We start from the raw sequence: 14,259 nt of genomic DNA, 5'->3' as shown, positions 1-14,259 counted from the left end.
CCCTAACTGACCAGGACTGGAGTTTTTTATTCCTTTTTTTCCCTCTAGAATGGGCTGTTCCTCTCTGGGCATGGGACCACTTGATTGACACCTGTGATTGACAAGAGGCTATTACTTCATCTTTTTAGACTACGCATGTTCCTTCCCAGAATTCAGTCTGTTATAATGATATTAATGAAATTCCAGGCATATGGATGATATTATAGTATAATGAGGCCCAGGTGAAAAGAAGGTCGTAATGCTGTTACTGCGCAGGTGTCAGTGACTGGTCCAATCTAGTTGGGTATTTTGTACCCATTTGTTTCCTCATAGGGGTAGATAATTACAATAAAAAGGGGAAGCTTTGGGCAGAGAGGGGAGGCCTTTTGGGTGGTTGCATTCTGTGGGTTGTGTTTGACATGCAAGAATGCAGAGACCCAATGCCTGTCTAACTGCCCACCTGCCTTGTTTTCCCCTTGAGAGACGTGATCCCCATAAAATCTCTATGGGAAGTTGAAGGACAGGAGGTCTTTTCTTCTGTATCTGCTTCCTGCTGGACAGGGGCGTAGAGCTATCCCTACCTATTGGGGGTTTCACAGAACTCTTGCCCTATCTGATCTTAGATGAGAGGGAGGGGTCTCGAGATCAGCCTGGAAGACCGTGCTGGCTTCTTTGGTTGGGACTGGTAATCTTGCTGGGGCATCTGTATCCCAGAGCCCCTGAATGAGGAAAAATAGATTTTAATTGATAAATTTAAAAGTGCTTAAAGAGCAGAGCTCAAAGCTATTGATGTGGAGTGGCTACGTGATGGAAAATCCGTCAGCTCTTATGGAGCCTGTGGCCATTCAAGTAGTCACTGAGGTGGCGTCAATTATCCAGGAGCTGGGCCCAGAATGGATTAGAAAGAACATTAGGCTTCAATGGTTACAATCAACAAATATCAATCACAAGTCTTAGGGTAATTATCTAAAGCAGGGGGTAGGAGATATCCATGATTCAGGTTAAAAACAATCTATTGTTTATAATTAAGAAACTGATTTGTGAAATAATTAAGAAGCAGGGGGATAGGAGCTAAAAAACTGGGAGAAAGGAAACTTTAAGGAAAAAAAATTAAAGTCTCTATAGGAAAGAAAACTTAAAGTTTTTCAGTGTGGTTGGGTTACTTGCTTGGCTCATATCACCAGGATACTGTATTTAAAAGTAAACAACCAAACAAAACTCTCCAGATGATTCTGAGCATGTTTGGTGATGATTTCCTGATATTACTGTTGGTGGTGTGAAAAATAAAACTAGGAACTAGCACTATTTTCACGATAAAGAAAGAATAGTTGTCTTCCTTCACCTATCCCCTGTCACCTGCTTCCCACACAGTAGGTTCTCCAAATGAATAAATACAGGAATTCGAGAATGGTTTCTCTGGTAGCCCTGCAGACATGATGTCAAGACTCTCAGAAAGGCTGAGGGCCGCCGAGAGTGCAAACATCACCCAATTTGTTGTCCTGCAGGCGTCTTCATGGCCCAGCCCAGCGCTTTCTGCCTTGCTGACTGTGGGGACAGAGTTGCAGAGAGCAGTTTCCAGGCTCGCAACCTCACGTGGAAAGGGGCTGGCTTGGTTATTAGATGGCCATCCGCTGTGGCTGGGTGGCCATCAGCTGTTACCTGTTAGCCATTAGCCACTAATATAACGGCCGTGGCTGTGCTGGCAAGGGGGTTGGTTGGTTGGGAGAGAAGCAGACGGTGGATTGCGGCTAGCAAGTGCAGTTAGCAAGTGCGGATGGCGGATTGCGGATTGTGTGGATCCTACTTCCTGTGTCTTGCTCGGCTGCTAGTAAGACTGGGGTGCAGGAAAACCCCTTGTTGGGGTACTGGCGGATGTTTGCTTTTGTGTCTTGACCAGCCGCCATCGAGGATATCCTGGTATGACTCCCCTATCCATGGCTCCGATGTTGTTCCTTTTTGGCCTCACCATATTCTGTGTCCACCCACTGGGAGCAGAACCAGAGTCCCTGCATTACAGTGACCTTGGGTAGATGCTTTATCATTGAGCTGTGGTATCCTCACCTTTACAGGATGGGGCGGACAAGATCAGGGGACCTGTGTATTAGCTCCAGACCTTTGGTCAGTTGAGATCCTAACTGTAGCCCAGGTGGGAGGGTCTAGAGCGCTGCTCTTTCCTCAGCATTTCTCCCACCCACAGCCCCTCTTGAGGGGCTACAATAGAAGCCCAGTCTGCTGGCTTCTAGGAGCCCAGCTTGGCATTGGTAGAGGCCTGGGATCCATGCTGATGATAAGGCAGGGTCTACTCTGAGGTGTAGCTGGAGCCCATCCGTCATCTTGCCTGAAAAGGTCATGACAACCTCCTTTCAAATGACCTGTTTATACTGTGGATTTTATTTACAGTTACTCTCTCGTAATTCCCTCAGGCAAAACGGCAACAAATAACAATAAAAAACCATAATGCTATTACTTCAGAGAAATAGGTCGGAGGTTTAAGAAAATGATTACAGGTATGTTATGTAAATGAAATTGCTGGTCAAAGCTCCAGCCCCAGGAAATTTAAAGTAGTGGAGGGCACGCTCTCAATTTGTATCCTGCAGTGTACAGTAAGAATGCAGCGTGAGCGATTAGCTTGATGTCCCTGGCTTTGGTCAACCAGCTTTGCTCCCTGGCCGTTTAGTATTAATACTCTATTATAGTGAATACAGTGTGACTTCCATGGAGGTGATTTCCCAATGTCAGCATTCCTCCAGCTAAACCTGGGAGACTTTTAGCTTCATGTGTTTTGATAGAGTAGACTTTCTAAGACCTAATGTAGGCCAATGAATCTGAGCTCTTTTTTCTACCTGTGAGGCGTCTGTGGTTTTCTGCAAGTGTTTCCTGTTTATTCCCTTTCTGGGTTTTCATGGCTAAGCCAGGGCATGCCATACAGCCTGACTTGTCCACTTGTGAAATTCCACAAATGTGAAATATTAAATTCACATGAAACCAGATTAGACAACAGAACTGAATTTGACTTTCCCTGCCGGCTTGCTTAATGAACAAAATTTAATCCATTTTCTGTTTTCTGCCCAATGATTGTATAACCATCAGGGACAAATGTCAGGCAGTTAGAAAGTGGCAGAGCTGCAACTTGAATCGAGGTCTACTTACCACCCAACTGTTCGCCACTTGTCCTCTTGTCTGCTGATCACAGAGCTGCTGCCCGGGCACGCCGGTTCTTCACGTGTGCTGTGACCCTTTCTATAAATCCTGCTCAGCCTTCAGGGCTCCTCTCAAATCTGTTGCTCTATGGAATCTCTTCCACTGTGCCAGCCCTCAAGGATGTCTTTGAACAACTCCAGGGGGTGTCATCTTAATTATAAACATTGGCAGTTACCTACTTACATCCGGCTCATTTTCCTTCTGATCTCTGAGACTCTGTTCATATTGTTCCTTGGTTCTTAGCTGCCTACCTGGCCCCTAACATCACTCTTTTATACTTACTCCCTCCTCCTTTGAAAATGTTATATGCTCTGCAAGTTGAAGCTCAGTAAGTGCTCGCTAATCAGTAGATAGATGAAGGGCTGAGTTAAGCAGGGCATTGCCTCCCATGGAACCCATGAGTGCTGACCTTGGTGACTCCATAATACCATTTTGACAGTTAAGAATGTGGCTTTCATGTTCAAGATAGAGCAGTCAGTTGCTTCTGGTGTTATCAGAGAGCTGGCAGTATCACGGTGTGTTAGCATCTGAAGATAGAATTCCTGATTTTTGGAGCTGAAGGAAATTAGACGAGTTGACTCTTATTTGATACATGAAGAAACTGAGACCCAGGTTTCATTAACTTGCCCCAGTTCACACAGCAAGTGGGCTGTAGCCCCTAGCTGGGTTTTGCGTTCTCTGGGGCCAAATTTACTAGCAAGCTTGCCCCTCTAGCCTGATGGCCGTGGATTCAAGTGCACCTGGGCCAGTGGGACAACAGCCTTACAGACACTTGACCTCATATTAGATGTATCATTTATCATTGGAAATGTTTGGTTCCACAGTTTATGGTTTATTTGAGTTTCTTGAGCTATTCAGCCTGCTTTCCTAGGTCTCTCACTGGTTTGCTTTTTCACACCCTCTGCTTTAACCGAAGCGGATTCCTGGTTTTCCTGGCTAAGCCTCTTTATTCATATTCCTTTCTGTACCTGAAAGAACCCTCCACCATCATCCCCAAATATCCAAAGTTTCACTGGCTTCTGAAGATTCAGTTTGGAACTACCTTGACCATAAAGGTTCTCCAGGATTGGTGGTTTTTTTAAAAAAACTCTTTAAAGCATAGATCTCTTTTGTCAAACAGAAATGTTTAGTGGGATCCTGATATATAGTAAACAACTGCTTTATTGAAGCCAGGGTAGGGGGCTCAGAATCCTGCATATCTGCCTCTGAGAATTTGCTTGGAACACGATGGGAATATCTTTGACATTGATGAAAAAACTCGTCAACTTTTGGATGCCTATAGCACTTGTTCTGAATCCCTTTTGTGGCCCATTATCACCTTATATGTTGTCGTATAGTTTTGTGATACCTTTTTTGTTATAAGGTAAAGCTGTTTGCCCAGAGTTTGTGTCTGAATCCCCGGTGATTTCTAAAACAATGTCCCAACCAGTGACCATGCTCAGGAAATACTATTAATGGATGAACTCATGTAATTCCCATCTCTGTAGGTTGGAACATGAAATCCAGCAGTTGAAGCAAAAGATCTGTGAGGTTGATGATGTCCAAAAAGGGTATCGTGGCACCTTGGAGGGGAAGGCTGCTTCTTCCAGCTTGTCATCCAGTGATGAAAAATCTCACCTGGTTCCTCTGATGGATGCCAGGTACGGGACATTAAACTGATGCCATGCCTACATTTCTGTTGTGATTTAATGAGTCACTACCTCGTACTGGCCAGTTTGCATGTGGAGGGATCTGTCAAAGGCAACGAGTAATCTGTGTCCTTGAGATGTGCTTTGTCTCCATCAACTTCTGTGGCCAGTGGTGGGTTGAAGTATCATTTCAAGGGAACCAGAGACCTCAGAACTGGCCAGCTAAATCCAAGGAATGCCAGTACAAAGAGTTTCATGGGAAGGTAGACTTGAAAGATCCAGAGAAACCAGCTCATACAGAAAGGAGTGATGTGTGGCCAAGTTAAGAGGAACAAAGAAGTAGAGTTAGTTGAATTGTAGCAGGAAAGAAGGACCTTGTGCTGACAGTTACTATAATTTGTAGAAGTCACTGATTACGAATAGATGCTGTCCATTACAAAACTGTACCAGTTATTCAAAATGATCACAAATAGCATAACTGTATATCTGATGTTGCTATAGTAAAATGATTTTCAAGTTGGGTGGCATTGTCATTTGCTCTGTGGCTTAGAGCTCCCAGATAAGTTGACTCAGTCATTTTTTGTCTATAAGAAACTTAATTATTTTTCTCAATCCCATCTATGTCATGGGGACATTTCAAATTGGGCATTCCTGAGCCCTGGATATTAGGAGATATATATTTGGATATCAAAATGTAGTCAGAATAACATGAGCCTCTGTAGCCCTTTAAATCTAGTTCTGCATGTTCCACAAGACTAATTTAAGTAAAAATTTAAGTAAAAGCCTGGTGAGGTAATTCATTTGTAAGTAGCCTTTGCTCAAATTCAGTTCCACATGATTTTATTTTCAATACTGAAAGGTAAATAGTGCACTTTATTACCCTAACTCCGTTCTTCTGGGCTATTTTACCTAAAATATTAATCTCTTTAACATTTCAGAAAATCATTTTGCCATGGTCAGTAGTACAAAAATATTTATAGGACTATGCATATGTTTAGAAAGGTGAAACCAGATTTTATTTTGTTGTGGTACGATGTAAATTTGCAAAACAGTTCATTTTAATTAATTCATCTAATCAGTGCCTGTAGACCTATGGGAGGGAGAGTTGGGAGCTGCGTAAGACTTCCATCTTGGCAATCTGAGCTACTAGAAAGATTTTAGATGGAAATAAAATTCTGCGGTCTCCTTGATTCCTCTGGTAGATGGTTGTATTTCATACAGTTTCACCTACATTCTAGGGGACTTGAAATATTCAGTTGACAACTGCCTGAAAAGTCCACTGTTTCTGGTTTCCACTGTTTTGGTGCTGTGCCAGGCATTTTGGAAGGTAGAGACCTTTAAAATGTAGTCTCTCCTGGCCAGGTACAGGTAACCCAGTTGGAGAGACAAGACAGAAGAGGAACAATGCTAGACATCGTTCCCTTTGAATAGTGAAGATTCATCAAGATTATGTTCACTTCTTTTTTACTTTTAATCCTCTTAAATGACTTTGTGTTTTGAACAATAACTATCACTTTTTTTGTGTGAATAAACTGGAGGTCATGGAGCGTTCAAAAACCAATGTCTATGATTCTGCCCTACCTTGTAGCAGGGATTTCACTAAGGAAATCCGGGAGAGAGTTGGATGGGATCACTTAGTCCCCCTTCCATTCTCAAGATTCTGTTATCCATCCAGTTCTCTCTCACTTGGGGAAAACACAGATAGTGAACACATGGCACTAGATTTTTTGAAAGTAGAAAAATGTTTTAAGGTCTTGTGTTGTTATTATGTTTGGTGTTTAAAATGAGAAAGTTCCCTGTTATGAAGGGCATAATAAAAAAATGATCTCAAATGTCTTGTGTGGTTAGAAGTGTTCAAGTACACCAATCTCCATTGTTTCCAGGGTCAGTGCTTACATTGAAGAAGAAGTCCAAAGACGTCTTCAGGATTTGCATCGTGTGATTGGCAAGGATGGCAGTACATCTACAGATACAATGAAGGTGAGCTGGAGAAGCCAAGAAATGCAGTCATTCATTTTCAAGACAGCCTTTCAATAAGTTATTAGTGGTGATGGTAGGCTCTTTTATTACTGTTTGTCAGTGAGAAAGTTGAGATGCAAATGTCCTAAAAAAATTAAATATTGCTTGGGTGGAGCCTAACTGTTCACGAATAGTATCAGTTCAAGAGTAACTTTATTTGTTTTAAAGTTTTAAACTTATGGGAAAAATTCTGAAATGAATATAAAGTTTCCTAAAATGCTTTATTTACTTTGTTTGGTTTATAAAAATTCTACATGTAACATATTCCTATTTTCTCCCAAAACACACCAATTTCCATTAAGTATTTAATTTGCTTCATAAATTTTCCCAAGTAGAAATACAGTTTTACCTTTGAGAAGATACATATTTGCCACAAGTTGATTTTTATCAAAAGAAAAATATTTCATTTCTGTCCAGCAAATATAAGAAGTATCCTAAGGAAATTTTCCTTTTAATATTTTTCTTAGAATTTTAAGATTCAGAATAAATGTTTCAGTTGTCCTTCAGGCAGATGGGTGGATAGAGTCATGTTTACCTTGGAATATAATTTCTGTAGGGGGCTTGTCATTGAAATAAGTATATTTCTTTAGAATTTTTTCCCCATAAATATTTCTAATCAAGTCGATTTTCCTGCTTTATGAACACACTATAATTTAATATAGAGGTTTTTCTAAAATTTTCTTTTCAGAATAATGAGAAACTTCACAATGGCACCATTCAACGTAAGCTAAAATATGAGGTAGGTAATGATTTTTCAGATTGATAGGGTCGCCTTAAATTATGGCATGCTCATACAATTAAATTTTCTTAATGTTTAGTTGCATAATTGGAATTTTAACGTTCCAGTGAGATTAATGGCTAATAGGGAAGGCAAGCTCTTCTATGGACTAAAAAACGGAATCCTGCAGGTTGGAAATTGCTTTGACTTTATTTGAATGGCATGTAGCTGTGGTGGAGGGGCTTTGCTCGGTTTTTCATTCGTAACAGTATCCTTTTCCTTGGTCTGCATTTAAAAGGCAGAATTATATAATCAGAATCAGATATGTGGTTTGGAAATGAAACCGAGTACTTCTCAATGTTTTAAAAACGCTGCTCATTTTACAGACTGAGTTGGCAGTAGTACAAAGGAAATGATTCTTGGTTATTTCTCTGGTGGATTGTCAAACCAAGGTTTATTTGGGCATACAATTTGTAAGGGTTTACTTGTATTTTTCTCCACTGAGAGACTTGTCCTTCCCATATATTCTTAAATTAAAAAAACAAAAAACCCAAAACTACTAGGTGGTATAAATCTTACAGATGGTGTGCATAAGTCCCTGAACAGAGAGCGAGAGGTTGAAAGGGTAGGTGTTCCAAAATAGGCTTACCTGACTTTGGCCACTATCAGGCCCTCCTTCCAATCACCCAGTAAGGACATTACGTGCTCTGGACATCCATCTTTTTAGCCAAAACCTCATGAAGAGCAGGACACGTTGCCTTTCATTTCTTTTTATCCACAGTGCCTAGCCTTTCACGGTGCTGGTTTGTAGATATGGTAATAGCATTCTCACCGGGCGGATACAATTCAGAATTCCCCTAAAACAAACCAAGAGATGAGAGAAACATGATGTGGGTTGCAGTACTTCTCAGTGTCTTTTGGCCTTGTTTTCTGTCTGATTTTAGTTAAGTATCCCCTGATTTCTTTTGTATTGTGGACATGGATTCTTATATGGTCATGGACTCTTTCACAACTAAATTTGACCTTTTGAAAACTGACCCCAAGGTCTTAGGTTTATTTTAGAGTAAATTAAATATTAGATCAAGAAACGGATACTGTGGATCAATTCCATACAAAGTATTTCTGTAACAATACGGCAATTTATAACATAGCTAATATGGAAATTGATGTTCTATGTGTGAATTCTATCGTATAGTTTTAAATCATGTATAATCAATAAGAATAGCTTAGGCTTTTGATTTAACCTCCGAATCAATCCACACAATGAAACCAATGACTGCAAGAATCTTCATGTGCAAAAGAATCGCAAAAGCTGTTACCACATCCCCATTTCAACTGTTTTTGACATCTTGAACAGAAAGGGTGTCTTGTCCCACTGCTGCCCAGAGATGTCACTGACACTTCCAGCAGAGAGGAGGTGGATCAGAATGATTCCATGACATGGAGCATCTCAGGCCCTACAACTTTCTCCTCAGCATCACGAGAGAGAACCCAGCAGCGCAGGGATCAGCCCTCAGCACACGAGGTGCTACAGAACAGTGATTGCAAATATAGTCGTCCTGAGTATATGGGTGGTTTTCAGCCAAGATGTTTCAATCTGTCTGACATCTTTTTTCTTAATGAAAGCCACACTGGCAATGCAGAATATTTTCATGGTAACTCAGAAAATTGCAGTGAGCTGATGACTCATAAAGATGAACACAGCTTTGGAATCCGGTCCAGCTGGACTTTGCTTCAGCATATGTCCCAAGGAGTGTCTGTCAGCAGGGGAAACAAACAGACCAGACAAAGTGAGTTACTCTGCTGTGTTCTCTCTGAAACTGTGTGTAGTGAGGAGAGTATGCAATCCTCCAAGTTTTATAGTGAACAGCATACTGAGAAAGAGTTAGCTGCTAAAAACATGAGCTCTCCAGAGTCACTGATTACTAGGACAGAAGGAAACAGTGGATTGGGATACTTTTACCACAGGTTCTCAGACCTTTATAAACATACCAGCAGTCACCTGCTACAGGCTGGAACAAAGGTGATCAGCCAAGCCAGGCACGCGGGAAGCCTGTGGGACCCCAGTGGGCTCACTTCCCACCTAACAACATTCATCAGAAGACTGCCTATTGTGAAACACTTATCCCCGGACATGCTCTTGAAGTCATACGGGGTGTCATCAGAAGCTCATTCCTTTCCTGCAGAAGATCAGATTGGCAGCAGCAACAGTGAGGAGGCAGCAGCCATTAGGCCAGCAGAGAGCACGTTGCCTTACAGAGCACTAGGCCCTAGAGCTGGAGAGGTACCGGGGTCATCGCCAAGCTCAGTTGTCTGCCTGGGGTATGAAGATGCTAGAAGCAGCTCTGCATTTAAGCAGACCCTTGTGCAATTCCCAGATCAAATGCTGAAACTCCAGGGGTGCCCTTTAAAAGACTTCCTCAAGCATGTGGCTTCTTCTCTACCAGAACTTTTGGGTGGCACGCACAGAGTCAGAGGCGTTTACTGGCTGGCTGTTGCCAACTGCGCAGAACCTGACCCCCAGCCAGCGTGTTTGCTCCTGCTGCCTTCAACTTTATATGCCTTGGTTTTGTCAGATGACCACCTGGGCTCCGTGGGCGTTTTTCATGCTCTGTCTCTCTCTGCACTACGGGAGATTCAAATTGGCTTTGGCGGGCAGCACATTCGATTCCTGAGCTCTGCAGAGAGCCTCCTCCTCACTGTATTTTGTTACAACAAAGACCTCTGTCAACAGATATGCCGTGACCTCCTGGGTGTCCTGATGCCCGACTCTGATGCTGCCGCCTGCACTAATCATCCTTTGTTCCAGCGAGACCTGGTTCAGCTTTCTCTTGATTGGAAAGCAGAAGTCCCTGATTTAGTTTTGCCAAATGGAGTTCGGTTGTCATCCAAATTCCAGAATACCTTGGTTGACATGATTTACTTTGTTCATGGAAATATGGAAGTCAATATCCCTTCCCTGTCGGAGGTTCAGTTATTGCTCTACACGACGGTCAGAGTTGAAGGTGACTCTGCCCAAGGCCCCTGCCTGTCACTGGTCCTTCTGAACACCCACATTGCCCTTGTGAGTGAAGATCGAGTTTTCTATCCACACTCTCGGTGTCTAAACACGCCTCCTCCACGAACACGATTTGATGTGATCAAATGCCGTGCTTTAAGTGAATTCAGGTGCATCGTTGTTCCAGAGAAGAAAACATTAGCAACAGTCGAACTTGTCTTCTCACAAAAACTCAGACTTCCATCAAATTTAAGAAATAGTCCGTCTGAGTACTCTCACGAAGCCCAGAATGTCCAGGTGTTCACCAGCCCGTTGTGTCTGCAGGGCAGTGAGAATGTGGCACCTGAGGTCTGGAAACTGACTCTCAACTCTCAGGATGAGGCTCTGTGGCTAATCTCACATTTGACGAGGCTCTAGGGAGGAGACTTGTGAAAATACTCTGCATATTTTTTGAGAGCTGTAATAAAATGAACATTATGAATGCAATCAAGGACTATGAATATCTCAGTGTAGCTAATTGATTTGAAACTGGAAAAATGCAGACCTCTAAAACTGAAGACGCAAATATTTTAAATATCTACAATAAAATGAAAATAGGTGATAGCAGAGTAGTGGGAAAAAAAAATCAATACTTTGCTTCATTTTCTTGAACCCCAGCCTTGTAAATTTGGGTCCTCCTCATTATTTGTGAGTGATTAAAGAATTTTTTTGTTGTGTTTGGCTTCATGTCGACTTATAGCTTGATGGCTTGGAGTCTGTCTGTGCCTGCCGTATTCTGGCAGACTTTAATTTGTGCTACCTGAAAAAGTGCCTGTTCCAGCAGTGAACTTCATTGACATCCTCTCCTAACCATGATTAGGAGAGCTCTGTAGCAGTGCAGATTAGTGATACATCAAGCTTCCAAAGGGGGTTTCACATGCCCTTCCCTCACTCTAATGGGCAGAATGCAGATGCTACATGCCCTGCAGTGGCTTCTTCTCAGTTGATTGCCCTTCCCTTCCTCCTTTCAGACTTCTTGACTATTCCTTTCCAACCCTGTGATTTCAGCTCCTTACTTGTTTATCTTTGACTACCTTCCCCCTATGCCATATGCCCCTGCATGGCAATTCTTTTTCTGAGCTCTTGTATTTCCGTCCTAGAAAGGTTCTTCATCTCATTTTACTTTTTCTAACAACTTCTTTATGCTGTCTTATCAGATACAGGGTCGCCTCCGAAGGCTTCCAGCGCCTTTCTCTGGCTGTCCTCACTCTTGTCTCTCACCCTACCCATTACTCCTAACCTCTGACCGAGGTCTTCTGCTGGCCTGAGCCAGTCAGTGTGCTGGCCTCCCTTCTGAGATGAGTTCATGCCCACGTAAGCCTCAGGTAGGTCTTCTCTCGTCATGATGTACCATCCAGTTGTTAGTTGCCCTCTGTATCTGTCGGAGGCTTAAAACTGGCTTCTTCAGACTGTCTCTCTCCTCTGATTGACTCTTTCCTTTGGATCCACGTCTGTTCAGCATTCTAATAAGGAATCACGTTTCATGTTTTATGTTTATGTTTTAATCCCCCTGAACCTGGGTTGCTCTGCCAGTGTGCTCCTGTTTCTTGGGTATGTGTGTTCTACTAAATTCCAGAGTCTTAGCAGGAAGGAGGCACACATCTTTATCACTCCATCTAGTCTCCCTCCCCTTCCAGCCAGGATCATGCCGAGCTCAGAGTAGCTATTCACCAAATTACGTTTGCAGTTGAGTAAGTCAGAGATTCCATTAAGCCATTCATTTTACTCCCGGCATGGAGGGCTCATTTTCTATTCTGATCAGATTTCAGATAGTGGGCAACATAGATGTCCTAGCTCCCTCTTCATTTCTACTCCTAATCGATGATCGGGACAGTGTCAAAGCTTAACCCATGCAGAAACTTACCATCTCCCTTTGGTCAAGAAGTACAGATCTTCTCTCTTTCCCTTGTCAGAGCGAACAACAAGCTACTTGTTCTATATTTTCTTCTACCCACATTCTGGGAAAGTGAATAGGAAAAGGTAAGAAATTGGAGAGTGTGTGAGAATCCACACATTGGTGGTTGTGGCCTTGTTTGCAGTGGCTTAAGTGGAGGCTTTTTGTCTTTTTGAGGTAATAGAATTCAAATGTTTTTAGGTGGAACCTGCTTTTGCCACTTTCACATCCCCCGCCTCTCCACGCACATGCACACATGTACACACCCTATTGCCTTATATGTGAAGGCTTTTGAGTCTCTGATGAGGACATCATTAACATTGTTTAGTTTGTCATATTCTTGGCTACTAGATCTTCGACCAGGGAAAAATTTCAAAAGTGAACCATGAAAGTCTTCTAATATCAGAATATTTCACCTAATTTATTTTCATATTTTTCACTTTTTTTAGCTAATATATTTCACATTACCTTTTTGAAAAATTGCCCCATTGAGTATTTTCTCATATATCCTTGATGAGAATAGAATTAATGATCATGACGAACAGAGGGAGTGGAATTTAAGGTACCAGCACAGGGATGCTGTTTTTGGAAAGAAAACAATACATAACTAGTACAAAATTGTAACAAAGAGTGATAAATATTAAACAGACTTGCTTGTCCTTACAGGTAAAAAGCTATAATTCTACTGTGTGATAAATTATGGTCTTTAGTGTTGTTCATACGTGGAGCATGCAGCACATATGAGCATTGCATAAAAACCAGATTATCCGTTATAACTTCTCAGTTCTGCTTTATGATCCAAGTAGGCCGCAATGAGGATTACATTCGGAGCTCACCACATAAAAGAAGCAGCCTCCGGCATTCAAATTTTACATGTCACTTCTCTTACCTAAGCACACTTTTTACCTTGAGATCAAATATGGTTCCCGATACGATAATTCGATTTATCATCCATGAAGTAAGTATTAAAATTGTCGTAATGTCTGTAGAAGCCAGTAGAGTAGTGTTGGTGCTATTATCCACTGTGGCTTCCATCCTAGCGGCCTCCCTCTGACTCCACTGGCTCATTCTTCAGGAGTTCTGAGCCCTCAGTGCTACTATACTAGAGCAGGTATGAGAGTCTCAACATCCAGCGTAACGTAACCTCTCAGTTATAATGAGTTCCTACATAAAAAGAAAAAAAAAAGATTCATCCATCATAGGGCTTGTTAATGTATTCTACACAAAACTTCTTTGCATACTTTTGAAACAGTGATTTCATCTGAATTTAATTAAAATCCATTTTGCTCACAGATGCCTGTTTTGCAGACTTGTGATTGGTAGGGTGAATTTATTTAGGCTTTGTTGAAGACCATTTCAAAATAGTTGGTCTCCCTGTTGTCATTACTTAAAAAGTGCATGTGCACCCTTCGGAGAGAATACTTATACCTTCCAACAGTAGTAATTAGGTCACTTTTATTTACATTCTGTTTTCTAGATGATTTAAAGTTTTGAATGGTAAATAGATTACAGCACTTTTATTAATGCTCCTTTAGTGGTCTTACTGGATAGACCAGTTTCTAACGAGGTCGTTTTGTTAATTTACTTACATAGGCTCCAGTATGCATCTTACACAATTCTGCTTCATTCCCTAACATATCTTTTGTAACATGTTATATCAGTCAGCTATTGCCAAATAACAACTAACCCCCAAAATTTCAGCGATATACAAAAAAGCAACAACTTAGTTCTCACTGATGGTTTACATATAGGCTGAGGTGGCTCTGCTGTAGGCTACAGGCCA

At 41.8% G+C, this 14,259-nt stretch overlaps 1 protein-coding gene across 7 annotated transcripts in view; it reads left to right on the top strand.

Annotated features, from left to right (window-relative positions):
* KIF16B (kinesin family member 16B) overlaps nt 1-14,259 on the top strand; it is a 289,212-nt gene that overhangs the window by 185,637 nt on the left and 89,316 nt on the right. For 4 of the 7 annotated variants that reach the window (XM_033094524.1, XM_033094521.1, XM_033094522.1 and 1 more), the window contains 3 exons: nt 4,668-4,820; nt 6,692-6,788; nt 7,516-7,566. In XM_033094524.1, the coding sequence (XP_032950415.1) occupies nt 4,668-4,820; nt 6,692-6,788; nt 7,516-7,566 (301 nt within the window). Of the gene's footprint in view, nt 1-4,667; nt 4,821-6,691; nt 6,789-7,515; nt 7,567-8,902; nt 11,241-14,259 lie in introns of those variants that run through there. The other 3 variants (XM_033094517.1, XM_033094520.1, XM_033094519.1) reach the window with 2 other exon arrangements.

The sequence above is a fragment of the Rhinolophus ferrumequinum genome, chromosome 23, assembly GCF_004115265.2.
Source record: "Rhinolophus ferrumequinum isolate MPI-CBG mRhiFer1 chromosome 23, mRhiFer1_v1.p, whole genome shotgun sequence".
In the NCBI taxonomy this organism is placed as follows: domain Eukaryota; kingdom Metazoa; phylum Chordata; class Mammalia; order Chiroptera; family Rhinolophidae; genus Rhinolophus; species Rhinolophus ferrumequinum.
The sequence above is the reverse complement of the archived record's forward strand: the minus strand, read 5'-3'. Positions and strand labels throughout refer to the sequence as shown.